This window comes from Coccidioides posadasii, chromosome 4 (genome assembly GCF_018416015.2).
Source record: "Coccidioides posadasii str. Silveira chromosome 4, complete sequence".
Taxonomy (NCBI): Eukaryota; Fungi; Ascomycota; class Eurotiomycetes; order Onygenales; family Onygenaceae; genus Coccidioides; species Coccidioides posadasii.
The window spans coordinates 673,323-689,895 of record NC_089410.1 but is presented as its reverse complement, the minus strand read 5'-3'; the positions used below and the strand labels follow the sequence as shown (position 1 = coordinate 689,895).

Sequence of the window (16,573 nt, the reverse complement as noted above, 5' to 3'; positions counted from 1 at the left end):
GTCTCGAGGAACCTCTGCTTAGTGTCCTCTGACCGGAGCACTTTTTGTCTCCTCCCGTATTGCTATTAATAAAGAAAATGAGGGGGGAAGCTCGTGGATGCCATGTGGCAGCAGCAAACGGCCAAGTTATGCCGTCCAACCCCGGCGCTGCCAGGTTTCGTTTGCCCAATGATCACGTCGAGCACGAACTGCCAATTACTAGACTCGCTGAAGAAAATACTGAACAAATTGTGATAAGTGAAAGCAAAAGGAAGGCGAGATGCAAGCGGGAGGGGAATGGTTTGCTGGATTCAAGATCCGCGGGCTAATTCATGCATGAATGCGGAGTGCCAGTCTTACAATTGGCGAACGCAAGCGAGAAATTGGGGATCACCTTTACGCGAGATCGACGATGATCTTCATTTTATGGATTGTTCGACAGATGGGACGTGCGGTTTGCATCGTTTTCGGTAAGGCTGTTTTCCCTTGAGAGAATCGGTGGACCTGTGGATAGCAGATCTGAGATGTTGATCTCTGAATTTCGAGACGGGTGCTTGGTCTCCGTCGGGCATCAGACCCCAGAAAATTACGCAGCGGTTGCAGGAAAAACCGACCCTCCTCGCCTGGCAACGTTTTGATTTGGTTTCTTGAAGCAGAGCTGCCTGGTCTGAAACGGAACATTTTCTTCATTGTGAGTGGCTTAAAATTTCCGATGCACACGAGCCGCGATCTTATCGATACGAACTTTCCGCTGCCAGACGACAAGGATATACTTCTGATCGTGCTTTCGTTCGGCGTATTTTGACCCATACCGTTCTTTTACGAATTTTTGCTGACATGAAATGTGAACTTCGACCACTCAGGCGGCGGCAAAATACAGAGCTTTTCCAAGGGAGTCCCGTATCCATTCTGAAATACGGAGAATACATACGTACTAATGTAATCCGTGCTGTATGGACGATACGTCCACCCTTGTAGCCATGTTCCCGTCCTCCCGCTGTGGTCTTTCGACGTCTCCCCTCCTCAACAGCGACATTTCAAGCTAGATCCTTGTTGCACCATCAAATTTTTTTGCTGGCCCGCGTGTTGGCCAGGGATCGGGGATGATGAAGGACCGGTATAGTTACTAATAATAACCTGATCATCGCCTCGTCAAGGAAAAAAAAAATTATAAATAAGATATGCTTCTCCTTTTTTTAAAAAAAAAAAAAAAAAAAAAAAAAAAAAAAATTTGTCTCCTTGCGATCAGCAATTACAACGGAGTACGGAGTACAGCAAGGGAGAAAGAAGGGTTGTGCATTGTTACCATGAGAATATGCGTACTGAGTATCCACAAAACTTCATACATACGGACTACATATACGGACTATGCAATGCTCCATACTTTATTTTCCCCCAACAATTGGCAATACACCCACTTGGTGCGCCGGCAGCAGCTCTGGTCACCCCCAAAGCCTCGCCTCCAGCCCGCGGCCGCCCGGTCAATGCACCCAACTCCCGTCACGCCGCCCGTAATCTCATGAGCCACAGCTCCGCTTAGATACGCATTGTGATTGGGCAAGGGGAAGGGAGGTGTGGGGCCCTCATGGCCGATCATGTTCCACGTGTTTGGGGAAAGTCTGTTGAGCGACACCGTGGCGAGGCGAGAAATCGTTAGTACGGGGCTGCCCTCGGAGCGCGGCTGAACCCGCCCACTGCACTCCGCCCGCACGCACGCACTAGCCCACATTCCCAACCGACGCGCAGCGGCGCCAGCGACAGCGCCGGGGTTGACGAGCAGGCGAGATCAAACGAATGTCACTTGGAGATGCGGAGATTGCTTGGATTCTCAGCTGCGCCGGTGTGAGCACGGACTTGCTGCACCGTTTGCCGCTGCAGACTGGGAAAGTTGGGGAGAGAGTTTCGAATGCTGTGAGTTTGCTTTGTATTCCGTCATGATCGGGAACACTGTTTCCTTCTTGGGTTTGTGCTGACGGGCTTGATCCAGTTCATGGGCCCGGAGATGAAGTCCTGAGTCAGAAGACGCCGCCGTCGGAAGTCTATTTTGCTGGTTTGTCCACTTCCTCGTCGCTTCCCGACTGACGATCCGAAAACTGGTTCCTGGGACGGAATACCTTTCGCCGCAAGGTTAGTGTCCCGTGAAGGTGGCTTCCCGCAGGATTCTCGAATCAGTCTGGAACCCTTTTGAGCGTGCTTCAACCATTATTGAAAACTACTCTCACCCATGGATGGAGAAACTCTCGAATATACGAGCAAGCCTCTGTTATAATAACTACTGCTGGACCGATACGAGCAGGGCTAGCTCAATAGCCACTAAAGTTAGCTAGCTCCATCATCGCTGAGTTAAGTTACCAAGCACTTCCGAACGACAAAGTCCAGCTCCCTTGTCATCTGGTAATGTGATAGCGATACCCCAGATGTCTCAGCCAGGTTGTCTCTCCAGTTGTAAACGTGACACTCGAAGTCGAAGCTGCAGAATGCCGGCATTTCATTCATTCTCCCTTTTCCAATTATACGAGCTGCACAGTGGGACTCCATTTCCAAAACTCGTGGGATGCGCAGGGATTAATCCCCAATAGCCTGCATGATATGACAGCTTAGTCCCACGCAACAACCCCCCTTTTCCTGTCAACAACCCACAAAGCAGGGATCTTTCGAGATGTTGGGTTGCTGTCAGGAGGGCAAGCTGACACTGCATGTGAGAGCTCAGGCTGATGAACAGTCTATGGGCTACGGAGTATAGCAACCATGATATATAACCCATCCAATGGCTTTGCGACACGGGTTTGTCGATTTTGACGTCAGAATCAGCTGCTTCCTTGGAATAGGATCAAGCGTTTTCTGGGAAGGATTTCTTTTCCTCTGTTGTCTGTCTGACGCGAAGACACGCGCGGGATGCGATTCTGGACTTACAATGAAGCTCTTCTTCCATGAGTTGGGATAACCCGAGATGACGCACCGGACGTTAGGACTGTTTGAGCCCCCGGGATTTTGGAGAGGTGAGTTTCACCTCTTAATGGAAATTGTCTTTGGACCCGAACAGACATTATCCTTTCGGGAGAGTACCTTGTTCTCCAAGGCTTCTCAGCAACAAACCCGGAACTTGCGGAAACTAGGGCAGGATTACGCCTTGTTTATGCCTTTATAATTTAATATTTTTTTTTTTTTAAAAAAAAAAAAATCTTTCTTGGGCCCTGGTCCCCCTATTCCGAGTCGTTGGCCCGGGATCGTCCTTATCATCATCTCTCAAGCAATACTTGAACTTCTTCCATGGCGTTATGATACTCTGACCGAATTGAATTCATCCTCCTCTCCCGTGTTTCTGGAATCCCTCCCACGGATCAGATAGCGCCTGCTCTCATATTGCTACATACGAAGGGGGAAGAGTGAGCTCTAGTCAGCCAATTAAAAATTGGCAGCCAGGCGAAGAATCCTTGACCAGCCACTCACGAGTCCCGTTTCATAGGATCGTTAACAAAAAGTGATAAATTAGCTCATTGTTGGCAATATGCGCGGGACTTAAACGCCCTGTCACGAGGGCGGGGGGGGCAAAAGAAAGTCGCCTGCGCGTTCGCTGCAGGCGTCGTCACATTGGATGCGCAAGGCAGAAATCCCACGTTGCATGTGGATTCCTTTTGTTTAAAAAAGAAAAATAAAAAATAAAATAAAAAGTCATAATGTGCCGCTAATATGATCAACCTCACCACGCGCTCTCCGCTTCCCCCAGTCTCGTGCAACCATGGCCCGGGTTCCGGGAAGATCAACCACGATATTGGTGAGAAACCCACGTTTTCGTGGCGTTTGATATCTATCACATGCTGTGTTGTAGCGGCAAGCGGCCGGGGGAGCTTTCTGTCGCCAAGAGCCTGCTTAATTTATGAGGAGGGCCTTAATTAATACTGAAAGCATGGGGGTGGGAAATGGCAGTCGCTGGGTCTCGACGCACGCATTAATAACGAATGCTCCTTTGTTTGCTGCTTCGCCGATCCCATTGGGGAGGAGGGTTGCTTGGGCATTCGTATTTCCCAAGTGGGATTGTTTCCAAGATTCTTCGATATTGCCAGTTCCGTTATTCCGCTTTGGACGATGAGAACAATGAAGAGGCATAGAATGTAACCCGTGAAAAATAAGATTGGCGTCTGCGCAAGACGTAACCGTGCATGCGGGTCGGTCGAGAACTAAGAAGATGCAAGGGAAATAGCATATTGCTGAGAGCGCGGCCCAATAGCTCACGGGATCAATTGCTCTGGTCGAATTGGCAACTTGGCCAAAAAAAAAAAAAAAAAAAAAAAAAAAAAAAAAAAGGGAAAAAGAAAAAGAATTATACCAGGAGTGGTTGAAACGCGAGCCGCTTTTGATTCAAAGAGCAGGAAAAAGCATCTCATCTACGGGGATGTTACTTCGTGCAACAGCAGCCGCGAAACAAACCAAAATCCAGACGGCCGGAAGATGACGAATCGCTGTGGGCAAGGACTCCAGATGGAGAAAAGATATTTCGTTTGAATCCCACAGCACCTCCACCCCACTCACTCACTCTTTCCGCACGAATTCAAGTAGTTCCGTTGCCCCCAGCTCCCATGTTCGGTGTCTACTCTACCCGGGAGATTCGCCAGGCCAAACTCTCCCATGGGATCCAACCAGAACTCGCAGCACTCTGCAGGATTGACCTTTGGGTCTAGCCCAATCAGTCCATTGGTGTGGGAGAACCGGTCGGGTCCTAGGCGAGACAAAACGTCCACTTGTCTTTGTGGTTAGATTAAGCGTGCCAATCGCTTTCCCAGCAGGCCGGTTCGGCCACAAAGTCCTTCCGAAGGCACCAAAGTAATTCGCGCCGATGATATTTGAAACGGGAGGAACTCAATTCAAAAACAAAAAAGAAAAAAAAAGAAATTGGAAATAGAAAGGGCGCACCCTCATAGAAAAAACTGGTCCCTGTAAGGGTAATGTGATAGCGAACCAGGGTTGGGAGTTGATTGCGCTCACCCCAAGCTCCTTATTGAAATCTCCAACAAGACCTACCCCTACCACTATGCAAAACGGCTCGCACCGATCAAAGGGCACGCTTGCGCGTTGTGCGGGGACGTGCTTCCGGCAGCATTAGTGCAGACAGACGTCCTGAAAAGAATATCAATTCATCTCTTCGAATTGCTTCTTCATTTCTTCTAGGGTGCCGTTGACTTATTACTATTACTACCCCAGTAATAGTGATTTACGAGATACGGAAGAGGTCACACGGAGTTTTATCACGAGTGTTGACTTGCACGTTCAGAAGTCCGCAAGTAAAGAATACTGATTCTTCGCTCTCAAGAGGATCCACATGTTCACAGCTGTTACAGTTTGGTATAAGTCGAATCCGTGTCGACCGATGATCTTCGATATTCTCAGGAAGAATGGCACGTGCATCCCCCATATTTGCTGCCTTGCAGGTCGTGTGGCCTCCAAGTAAAGAGATTCCTTGGACCAGCTGCACCAACGCGCAGTTGAGCCATCAACATTTTACCAAGGCCATCAGATGAACGAGAAAATTCCTCTCACTCGTGCAAAAGTAAACCCTTTGACGCAAAGCGAATTACACGGTTCGAAGCGTGTTGCTGGGCCGATATCAGCCAATTGCGTTAGGCTTGATTGACCTTCTGCGGATATCAGGATCGAAAGTGTGAAAACTGCACTGGGAGACGGCAGAATCCCTCTGCCTTACGTCCTAACCCTGCAGATATGTCAGCTAAGGGGAACGCAACGGGAATTCCTTTGAGCTATCCTGCCAACAAAATCCAAATAATTCGCGATTTTCATCACATATATCGAATAGCGTTGTTAGCTAGATCACATCGTAGATACGGGGATTAGTGCTGGGCCAAGAGTGACGGATATCTGGCGAATGGAAATGAATTCCAGGGCCACGCGACCAGAGGTGGCCTTGAATCTCCGCGTTGGTCACGATCTCGCGGTTCGATCTTTGGCGGATTTCGGATCGAAAGAGCCAACGCATAGGTTGGTAAATGTGACGAAGGATTCAGTTCGGATCGAACTGTTCGCCTGAGCCACTCAATAGATCCACGGCCGGGAGGTACACGTCTCGACTCTCCACGCGTCATGCTGAAACGATGCAAGTATGACACATCAACCGTGGGATCTGAAGGATTGAAACTTTGTATCTGCAGCATCCAGTTCGTCTCGCAAGAGAGACGAAAATTAGTTAGCCTTCAGGACTCTGGAAACAGTGTGCATTATTAAAGTCTTTAATGTGAAACACATCCAGGGCAGTGGCTGAGCTGTATCCCTGAAGGTCCTGAAGTCTGCAGTGATGATCTTAATTGACAGATCTTTGCCGTCGTTGACGGCATTGTTGGGGATATTCAGGGGGGAAGCAGAGGCCAAATAGCACCCAATGCACCCGTCCATGGCAAAGGTAGATGGTTGAGAAGAGCAGATTACTGTTTACTCGAGTTAAGATGGCTTCCAAGGATGCTCAACACGTAGTTTTCAAGCATGTGTATTGGGACAGGGTGGAATTGTCTGTCGCAAGCAGGCGTCCATCTGCTGCCTGCGAACATCATCATCATCATCATCATCCTCGTGCGTAGTTCTCCCGGATGGACGTGAAGGACGGCCCGTGTTTTCGACAGTATGGTAATACTCCGTACGATACCATGCATCCAAAAATAGGGCGCACGTGTCCTATCACAACGCACAGAAAGTCGCCTATTTAAACCCTTTTTGTGTGAATACTCGTCCAGTCACGGACACAGATCGGCGTCCCAGCCCACAGATTTCCCACGTTGCTCCCGCCCTTCCGGGTTGTGCAGATCACAAATCCCCATTGCATCCCACTCCGCGCCGTTGGGTTACAGCAGCAAGACAGTATGGCGCATGTATGTACCGTACGCGGTACAGCTGAATCCAACGATGACTGATGGGTTGCTGCGAAGTCCCATCCATCAACCACTCCAGCAAGTTGGCTCATGCGACCTCAGAGTGCCCCAGGCCGGGAGTGTGGACAGCGCTGCCAGATCCCTTGCGGTGAGAGTTGCACAGGCCGTTGGTTCTTCAGTTAAATGACGCACTGCCGATCGTCTATTTTTATCCCGAGTCAAAAATGGACCTTTTCGGCAGAACGGCGTACCCATCTCCCTTCGAAGGGAGGAAAAGGGGAAATGTTATTATGGATGGATCGCCGTTCATTTCACAATCACCGTGACACCGCAGCACCCTCCGTGCTCCGTATCCAAAAGAACCCATCAAAGCATTTGAAATCTCGCGGGATTATTGCCCAAATGGATTTTCGCACCGGCTCGGAAAGTCGGTGAATACGATAAAGGAAGGGGGAAAAAAAGGTATTCGGGCTTTCTGTGGTTCAATTGGACAGCGTAACTGGCAGCAGTGGCCAAATCGCTTGCATGGGAGAAAGACAAACTGGAAACTTGTCAGACATGGAATACTGGGTTCAACGGAGAACTCCGGGCTGTTTCACCGACTCCTCACGATCGATGATGAAAGACATGCCACACACATTTTTGATCCGAAAAGACGGAGGTTAAGCCGAGGCATGCTCACCACGGAGTATTCTCAACGACAAAGAAATGAGCATCCCTTCATTTCGAGATACATCGAGAGAGAGGGTCCATCCAACGCTCGAGCCTGCATCGCCCACTACTACCTTAGGTCCTAGAACCCCTCCCGATCTCTCAGGGAGTTTAGTCACATTAATCCGTCGTTTCAAAAGCGGCTCTTCGATAGCCACCAAGGTCTCCGCCACCTCAGCGCGTGGGCAATCTAAATCTTGACACTGCTACGGCTGCGTGCTAACCACTCGAACATCGCGTGTCTGATTAACAGCCATCCCGCCATTGCTGAGTCCCTAGCCTCATCCCCGCGCAGGATCCAAGCCTGAGCGCAACCTCGGCTTCAATCTTTCGGGATTATCCTCTGGCCTCTCGGGTCTGGATCTCGTGGAAATGGCACGTTAACTGATCACGGCCTTCCCCATACTACTACCCTGCCACCTACAAATTATAACGGCCGAGAGTGGAGTTTACTCTTAGATGAAAGAAATTACCACATGGGGCTGGCTTCATTCCTACAACGGAGGGCCTCTCCACTTAACTGGGGTAAGCATCCAGGGAAAACTTACAGGCCTTTAAGGCGACAGAGTCATGCCTTCTCTGCCTTCTCATCATCCCTAGGCCCCCGTAAGCGTAGACACAGAGTAAACACAGCCTCAGAAAGAAAGGAAGGAAGAAAACACAGCAGAAAGACGCCACTGTTGCCTTAAAAATCCCCCGCTCTTCTCCCTTAAAACATTGCTGATTTCTTATGTCCTGTAGTAAGCTTGTAAAGACCCCACCTCATCGCTGATGCCCCAGCCACAAGTGGGAACCATAGAAGAGATTTAGCAGGAGAGCTGTGTACCTGACCGGGCAGAGATGAAAAGGTTAAAAGGATCTGGATCTTATCGCGGTCTCGCCGCTCTCACCGTGGAGGCCTCAGTTCGAATCGCCGTGGGGTGCTGGACGGAGAAATAATAGTAAACCGGCCAGCGCCGGGCCTCTTATCTTTCAGTTAGAATTTAATGAATGGAGTGTTAGAGGCTAGGGACGGAAGACGCTCACTACCTAGATTTGTCGATGTGAGGAAATTTGAGCCCAAAGTCACGGCTGATCGAAACTTGGGAGGCGGTCGGCGACAAGTATCTGGCCGCAGGCGTGCCGATGCAAGGTTGTTCCCCAGCTTTGGGATGTCGCAGAACAGAAAAGACAGAGAACAAGGTTCTCTATGGAATCCAAAGGCTGCTGGTGAACGAAAAACACTACGTTCGCTCGTCGTTCTTCTGCCAGAGGCCTTGGCGAGAGCCACGAGAAGCGGAGGGGGAAATTGCAGTAGGAAATTGCAGTCTGTATGGATACGATCTCATCCAGAGCTTGAGGGCCTCTAACAAACAACCTAAGATGGAAGAGAGTATGCCATTGTATTCGGATCGTTCATAGGATCGACTTTGTCTTTAACCAATTGGCACCATGGAACTATCTTTGAATCTCCATTTTCTGTAGGCGGCATATTTCCGGCTCACAAGTGAGTCTATCACCCCTCAGTCGAAAGTATAAGGCATAGCATGGAACTCCCAGTAGTCCAGCGGAGATCAACACGAATGTAATGACGGCAATGGCAATCACAACCAAAGCACCATTATGTCTGAGTTGGAAAGGTGCGAGGCAGCTCAGAAAGAGAAGGTTGATGAAAATCAACCAGAAGGTAGCAGCTGTGAGAAAAACGCAAGCCAGTGAGCACGGAAATACTCTAAGCGAGCGGTCCGCACGAGTCTAAAGCGTATGAGTACGTCAAATGTGCTTTTTAAAACCACTATAGCCGTTATCAAGACAAGACTAATGCCAGAAGCCACAGCAACCCAGTCATGGACACGTTCGATGCTGGTATATTTGCCGTGGTTAAAGGCCCAGAAAATCCGGCATGATCACCTGGCAGAGGAAAACCAGGTTTTGACAGAGTCCCATGCCATTCTGCAGGGCTAGGTGCAGTAGTGTCAAGGGTTCTGGTGAAGAATCCTTGGGTAACCTCTGAAGAATTTGTAGGAATTCCACCGTGGGAGAAAGCGACTCAGGTGTTGAGCTGCCAAACCGTGTTATATTTCCCTTATTACCCCCAACAATCTTATCGATTGCGTCCAGCATCTCATGAGAGTAAATCATTCCAGCGAATCATGCATAATTCGACCAAAACGTAACCAACATACTTAACGAATTCATCAAAAACGTTCCCGAGGAGTGAATATGATGGATAATAGCGAACGCTGCAAAGGCTGAAGGGGCATGAGCATAATTGGTCCAAGTAGACTCGATGTCACTGGCGTAAATTGCCAGAGCGAATGAACAGAGAATAGAAATAACGGTGAAAGTAGTAAGAAATCTTCCCATCAGACGAGGATGCGAAAAAAGTTGCCCCATTGGTTATTTTAGATAGAAGTTGTGCAATATCGGATGAAGTGGCCCGGATCCTGCTTTTTTTTTTTTCTTCGACAGAGGCATTCATACCTAGAGAGTGGAAGCTATGAAACTGGGTGAGTAGCAGATTCAAAACCTTTGATTCCGGGACATTACATACCTATGCATATTGGTCCAGCAAGGATTAAATACCAGAAGATATCTCTCTATGCCATAGGCACGTATACTCATGTAGACTGTCGCGAGAATTATTCAATTACCCCCATAAGGGAAGGAAGAAAAGCTCATGTATCACGCCATGACCGGAAGCAGACGCATATCCTTCCAAGTCAAAGGCTAGGGTCATGTCATCCTTATAGAGAGCAGCATTAAACCGAGTGATATTGATGAGAGAATTGCTCATACTGCCCCCCAACCGCTAGAGCATGCAAAGGCTTGTGCTCATTAGCGAGACATACCTGATCCACATTTTAGCCAATAGTAGAGAACAAGTTACTGGAATCATTGCAGGACATAACTAAGAGAACAACAAGAATCAAGTGAATGAAATGGTCAATTTCCAGGGCATCTAGAAACTAAAATGGGAGTAAAGAGGGCTTCCATGAGCACGTGCCCTGTCTTGACACCAGGGGCAAATGTTTTTGCAAGAATCAAGGTTAATTCTTCCCTGCTCTCATCTAAAGATAGCATATGCAACCGTTGAGGTTGATTACTGGCTTGCTGATGAGATTCACAACCGTATATCATTTGGCAGGGTCCCAAAACTTGCTCGGAAATATATATCGACTCACAGAGGCTAGATTTAAAGACACCCCAGAAGATTGAGCTGGAAATAACTCCAAAGATAGAAATTCCCTATACCCCTAAAAAGTTAGGCAAAGCTAATGAAGAATATAGATGGAGTCCTGAGAAGCACGACAGACCTGGATGCCTAAGAGATTGGTCCCTCCGCGATGCTTGCCCAGCGCGTTTAAGAGGCTTCTCCAGGGCGAATCGAAGAGGGCCAAATAATGTATTATATTCGTCATTTCACTGGCGCGTGTAGGCGGAATCGAGAGAATCACCCAGATAAGACGTCTACTTGAGACGTCCACCGTTGATCTCAAGAGGCACGCCTGATCAGGGTCGTTAAAGACATGTGCGATCCGAGCAAAGTCCCGGTATTATATATAACACATTTGAATGCCTGACTCCCTGGGTGTTGAGGATCTATAATTGAAACTGACTGTTGTTGGCCCATGACAGAACTGGTGTTCGACGTCGGCTGTCCAGCCCTGAAGGTTGGAATCGTTAGACGTCTGTATTACATATATATTAGAAGATAAATACTTGAAAATAATGAGATTCATTTCTTTATCCTGTCACATATCTACATATCGTTGAAACTTGGGTATTATTCCTTTAAATCCTGCAAATAGAACGCGAAAGGTACTCCTCCAGTCTCTTCAAGCCAGTCAATGGTGCGATGGCTCCAACATATCCATCTGGGCGGATCACAGCAACTGCTCCCTTCTCAGGGGACACGCCGTAAATCGTATACGCATCCTCGGATGCTGGAGCACCAGTTGATGAAGAGTGGAAGCGCATCTCCGCATGCTGCTTGATAGCCGCGGGGATGTCTTGCCAGGAGAACTCTGAGAGTTGAGATGGGTAAAGACCAACCAGCTCGATGAGCTGTTGGGGGAATTTGGAGAGTAATTCACCAATACCGGTGAATGCCTTTGCGGAAACACCGTTGGGATTGAGGAGGTCATTTGAAGCGAAGCATAGGATGCGGAAGCGGCCAGTTGATGGGAAGTCTATAAAGAGTTAGTTTAGCTTTCACCCAAAGCATACGGAGCTATGAATAATCTGGGGTATTACCGTCCTGGAGGTGTCGTGGGTTGGCATCGGCATGTCGTAGAACTTCGGCATCGATGAGTCGTCTTCCAGGTTGCAGAATTCCGGATAGGTAGTCTTTTCCAGTAATGGAACCTTCGACGTCCTTCTCCACAAGGGTGTTCTCAATATATTCAACACCGCATCCACTGGAGAATCCGTTTCCAGTGAGGAAGACATTCAAGAATTCCTCGTGGGTGAGACCGCTCTCCTCTTCAACCTTGATCTTTCCGGAGAACATGCCAGCGAATTCTCTGTCAAAGTCGATGAGTTGTTGAGCGACCTTGCGTCGTTCGAGTTGGTAGCTTTCTACAAGGCGGTCAGACTTTGCGGGATCGGCCTTCGAGTCCGGAGATAATCCAAGAATCGAATATGCCAATTTCCACGCCAGGTTGTAGGAATCCATCATCGAAACGTTCATTCCTTGACCAGCCTACATCAACATTAGCCATTGGTCCAAGATGGATTGCGATGCCAACGGGGGCGCTAAAATGGACAAAGCGTATTGGTTACCTTTGGACTGTGGGTATGGCAGGCTATAAAAGAAATTATATTAGTATGGAGCAATTCAATTTGGATGCAATGGGTCCTTACCGTCACCAACAATGAAAACTCTCTCCTTTCCTTTGGAGTCCTTGACGGAGAACTCGCTCGTAACTCGTTGGCCAATTTGATAGGCGGCCCACCAATCCAGGGCATTCTCGTCGCGCATTCTGATCTTGTATGGCTTAAATGCTTGACTGGCCTGCTCGAAGATAGTCTCAGCAGAGACCTGTGCTCGTCTGGCCTTGGCTTCCGCCTTCGCGCATTCCGTTACACCGTTGGCTGCCGTTGACTCGTCATCTGGTTTAACGACACCCGGCACCTGGACATAGAGACGGGTGAGGTATTCTCCTGACTGGATGCGCTCTCGGGGAATGACCATGACGGAGCCGGAGTCAGAGTGGATGGCGCATCGCTTTCGAATATCGGGGAAATCGGTCACGGCAACGAAGTCCACAACACCCCAGATATGATCCGTCGATTCACCTTCGAGCATGAGGCCCATGCATCGGCGCACAACCGAGTGTGCACCATCAGCACCGACGAGGTACTTGGTTCTGATAGTCTTCTGTCCTTCTTCGGTCTCGATGACTGCGACAACTGGGAAATCTGGGTCGCCCTCTTCATCCATCTTCACATCGATCAAGCTGGTCGAGCGCATAATACCGCGCTTGGAATATCTCTTAAGGTCGGTCTCCAAAACCCGCTCGATTCTGCCTTGGTGGATGGTGATTTCATATGGGTATCTTGACTTGATCGCGATATCTGGCACGATGGAGGTGCGCTCGATACCACCGTCGTTTGTGGGATTCCAGAAGCAAATCTGGTGCATGTGACAGCCGTCATTGTCGAGCTCATCAAGCACTCCCAAACTTCGCAGGACCTCGAGTGTTCTGGGCTGCAGTCCGTCGGCCTGGCCGGAGAGAAGGGTGCTCGACTTAGAGTCAATGCAGAGTAAAGAGTCGTCGCCCAAGCCATAGCGAGCAAGGAGCAGATTGAGCATGAGTCCCGCGGGACCACCCTAGAGAACGGCGTTAGCTGTCTGGTGGCCCGGCATAGCACAAACCGCGCAGTAGATTGATGTATTTTAGGTCGATTCCCTATGGATTTACGTACCCCGACGATGACTACTTCATACCTATCTTCTTTCTTCTCGAACGCAGGACAGAGACGGGGCAGCGGGTTGGCGAACGAAGGCAAAACGCGCAGCTGGCGGCTTGCATTTGCGAATTCGGTGAAAACAGGCATTGTGACCCGGTGCTCTCTGTCCTTGAGAATTAAGGATTTGGTTCGAAGACGGTGACCCCAAAAAGAAACGAGAAGCAAAGGCAGCGCGATGAACAGGGATCCGACAAGCTATTATGCGAAGGTCGTCTATATAACTACATACGGTTGCACCCCACCATGTGACAGGGAATTATTATCCCCATCCAGAGAAGAAAGGAAAAGGAAAAAAAAAAAAAAAAAAAATCCCCGGACTTCGAGAATCGTACGGTTGGGGATTGAGTTTAGCTAAATCTCCGCTCCACTCCCTACGCATTTTGGCTGCTATTTAGACGCAGAGGTCCCAGAAAACGGGCGGCGGAAGAATCCTTAGTCCTTGTCCCCTGTGGGATATTTGTGGAGTTTGAGTTTTAGGAAGGCGGTTAGGAGCGCTGTTGGTGATGCTGAGATAAGTTGGGTATAATCCATGATTCCTGACTGGTGCGCACAGAGGACAAGTTTGTGGAGCGGAATTCGGGATGCCATTATGATGCTCGGGCGGGTTTGTGTTTGTCCGCCGGGCGGGGTGGACCCATTCCGATGGCGAGGACGTCGTGTGCCTGGCTGATGACATATGCTTATGGAGGAATTATTGATGCAGCTCTCGACTTCTGGCAATGGATTTCTGGTCGAGGCGGATTTTCCTAGCTCTGCATGGCCATTGGCGGGACAAGACGGCAGCTGATTGGTGGGTATGCCAGGAAGCTTTGACCTCGAGTCGGAAGCCCGGGAGTCCGGCTGGCCTTCTCATTGGCTCTATGGCTTGCCCCACGTGGCTGGTGGTTGCCAAGGCTGGATCGGCGTGGGGAAGATTGTCAGAAAACCGGGGAACAGCCACCCCAGGCCCCCCTCTGAGTGGCCAATTGGACGCTCCTCCGGGGTATCAGTCCCACAGAGACGGTTCCATCGGCACAGCGCCCGGCCGGATAGCGAGCGGCATCCGAGATCTCGGGAGTCTGGGGAATCCGATTGGTGTCGGATCGAGCCTACCTGCTCCTCCTCGACGCGTTCGGGACAGATCTGGCTTTTGTTTTCATGGAAATAGCTAAGGAACGCGGCCTTGAACGGAGAGCAAAATCTCTTCGGCAGTCGTGACCAGGCTTGAAAGTGGAATTTCTCGCGTGAACATGCTTCCCAAGGATTAGTATGCAGCGCGATCCGCTTTGAAGCTCAGGAAGAACCGGCTACCTATTCTGCTGCCTGCGACCCATATCGTTTGGACTTTTTCCGTTTTGGGCTGGACCTAGGTTGTCTCGCTAGCATTGAGATCATCTGCCAGCGCTGCTCGGCCATATTCATCGGGTTTGTTCCAGTTTCAGGGGTGCTTCAAGATGAACACAGCTTTCACAGCCCTCCTTATATCTGTTTGGAAACTGTAGTGGAGTTCCGATCATAACAAACTCAATATGTTGATTCCTGGAAATCAAGAATTCGAAGGGAACGTATCACAACCCAATTACACCTGGGCATGACTGCGCATCCGAAAGTTATCCGGCGATAGGATCAACCGAGCTTCACTCTCATGTAGCACTCATATGGACCTGCCGATGTGAGTTGGCTGGGGCATAATTTTGGGGTACTTCATCCTGCTTCGATTTTCATTAAAGGTTCTATTGCTGAGGGTGAAAGCGGGCCGGAGAGTCCGAGAGAACTCCGTCATGGAATCGAGGAGGTTTTAGCGGCACGAGCTGAATCGATGTTTTAGTCTTTCTAACTCATATGAGGTCTTTCCCGAAGTTGAGTCTTATTGACACTTTTCGTATATGAGTCTCTGCATTCTGTGCCTGCTACTAATGCAAACAGTGCTTGAGCTCCTTGGATAGATTGCTTATATTGCAGTGGTTTTAGAAGAACCCCGGTTTTACGTATGTCTATGGCCATCTTCTTATTCCCAGGTCTCAATGTAACCACCTTTCTTTCTTCTTTAATGTTTATGAATTTGGTATAAACGTTATTGAATTCTTCTCCTTTGGCCTATTAGGTTATCTTGCGGACTAGCGAAGGAGTCGACGCATCCTGACTTACGAACAACATACCCTTTTATTTCCCGGAAGGGCTTGAACAGCAAACAAGGTGTGGCTGCTAGAGAACTTCATATTCTCGAAAATAATGGGCCATTTACGGTTTCACCGATTGGAGCAGCAATGCTACACTTGTCTCAGAGTCAAGTATGAGATCTCACAATACATACATTAAGTATATGTATATGGGTACCTTCACTTCATCTCTCTCCGTCACCATGCCTGAGTCCTCGGGCACCTCCCACAGGGGATGGAATTGTGAAAGATTATATATTGTGATCATGTTAAGATACCTTCCCAGCATCACTGGTCGGTCATTATCATGTATGGATACTGGAGCCGTAGGGCTACGAGCTTCATCGACACCAACATAAGATGCTGGGTGAATATTATATATTTCCCTGGAATGCAGCCAGTATTTCTGAAGGTCCTCCCAATTCTCAGTCCGTCTTCGTTCTAGGAATAGCATGAACACAGGCAGCGCGTCCATACATACATTCTGCGCTGGTGCCTCCAGACAGCTTTCGCAGCTTGAAGTCACGCATATACCCCATTCAGTAATGTTAGCAATCGTCACTGTTAATGGTAAGCTGCAGTTAGTACGAATATGCAACATTTATAAAGAGGTATGCCCAGAGACTCTTTCCTAGTTCTAATTCCAACTTTTACTCTTAGAGCGAGTCTAAAAAGCCTGCTCTTGCAATCCTCAACATGTTTGACTTAGGCATTAGTCACCTGACTGAATAGATATTGACTATTCCAAGAAATGCTCTTATCTTAACACCTGAGGCCCATAGAGTCTTCAGCAACTTTCAAATGTCCTTTGAAGCCACGGATGCCAAACACGCTTACAAGGTAGTTCGTCAGATGACAGGGTTTCATTATCTTCAGTCTGCCAGCAAAAAGAGCCTTGCTCCTCTCACAAAGTCACAT

The 16,573-nt window shown here is 48.8% G+C and overlaps 2 protein-coding genes across 2 annotated transcripts; one reads left to right on the top strand and one right to left on the bottom strand.

The window, feature by feature from the left end:
* The first annotated feature begins 82 nt into the window (after nucleotides 1–82).
* Nucleotides 83–1,002, top strand: D8B26_007122 (uncharacterized protein). The gene is made up of 3 exons (XM_066125431.1): nucleotides 83–449; nucleotides 555–670; nucleotides 843–1,002. The coding sequence occupies exons 1-3, from the start codon at nucleotides 320–322 to the stop codon at nucleotides 915–917; spliced, it is 321 nt and encodes a 106-aa protein (XP_065981513.1). The 5' UTR covers nucleotides 83–319; the 3' UTR covers nucleotides 918–1,002.
* Nucleotides 1,003–11,336: 10,334 nt separating this feature from the next.
* On the bottom strand, nucleotides 11,337–13,604 carry D8B26_007121 (uncharacterized protein; the record flags this gene model as incomplete). Its single annotated transcript, XM_003071971.2, has 5 exons — nucleotides 11,337–11,734; nucleotides 11,799–12,246; nucleotides 12,327–12,349; nucleotides 12,408–13,377; nucleotides 13,473–13,604. The coding sequence occupies 5 exons, from the start codon at nucleotides 13,602–13,604 to the stop codon at nucleotides 11,337–11,339; spliced, it is 1,971 nt and encodes a 656-aa protein (XP_003072017.1).
* Nucleotides 13,605–16,573: the final 2,969 nt, after the last annotated feature.

Coding starts and splice junctions, on each gene's coding strand:
- D8B26_007122 (XM_066125431.1), top strand. CDS start 320: ATGCGGAGTGCCAGTCTTACAATTGGCGAACGCAAGCGAGAAATTGGG. Junction 450..554: donor TGCGGTTTGCATCGTTTTCG/GTAAGGCTGTTT, acceptor GTCGGGCATCAG/ACCCCAGAAAATTACGCAGC. Junction 671..842: donor AACGGAACATTTTCTTCATT/GTGAGTGGCTTA, acceptor TCGACCACTCAG/GCGGCGGCAAAATACAGAGC.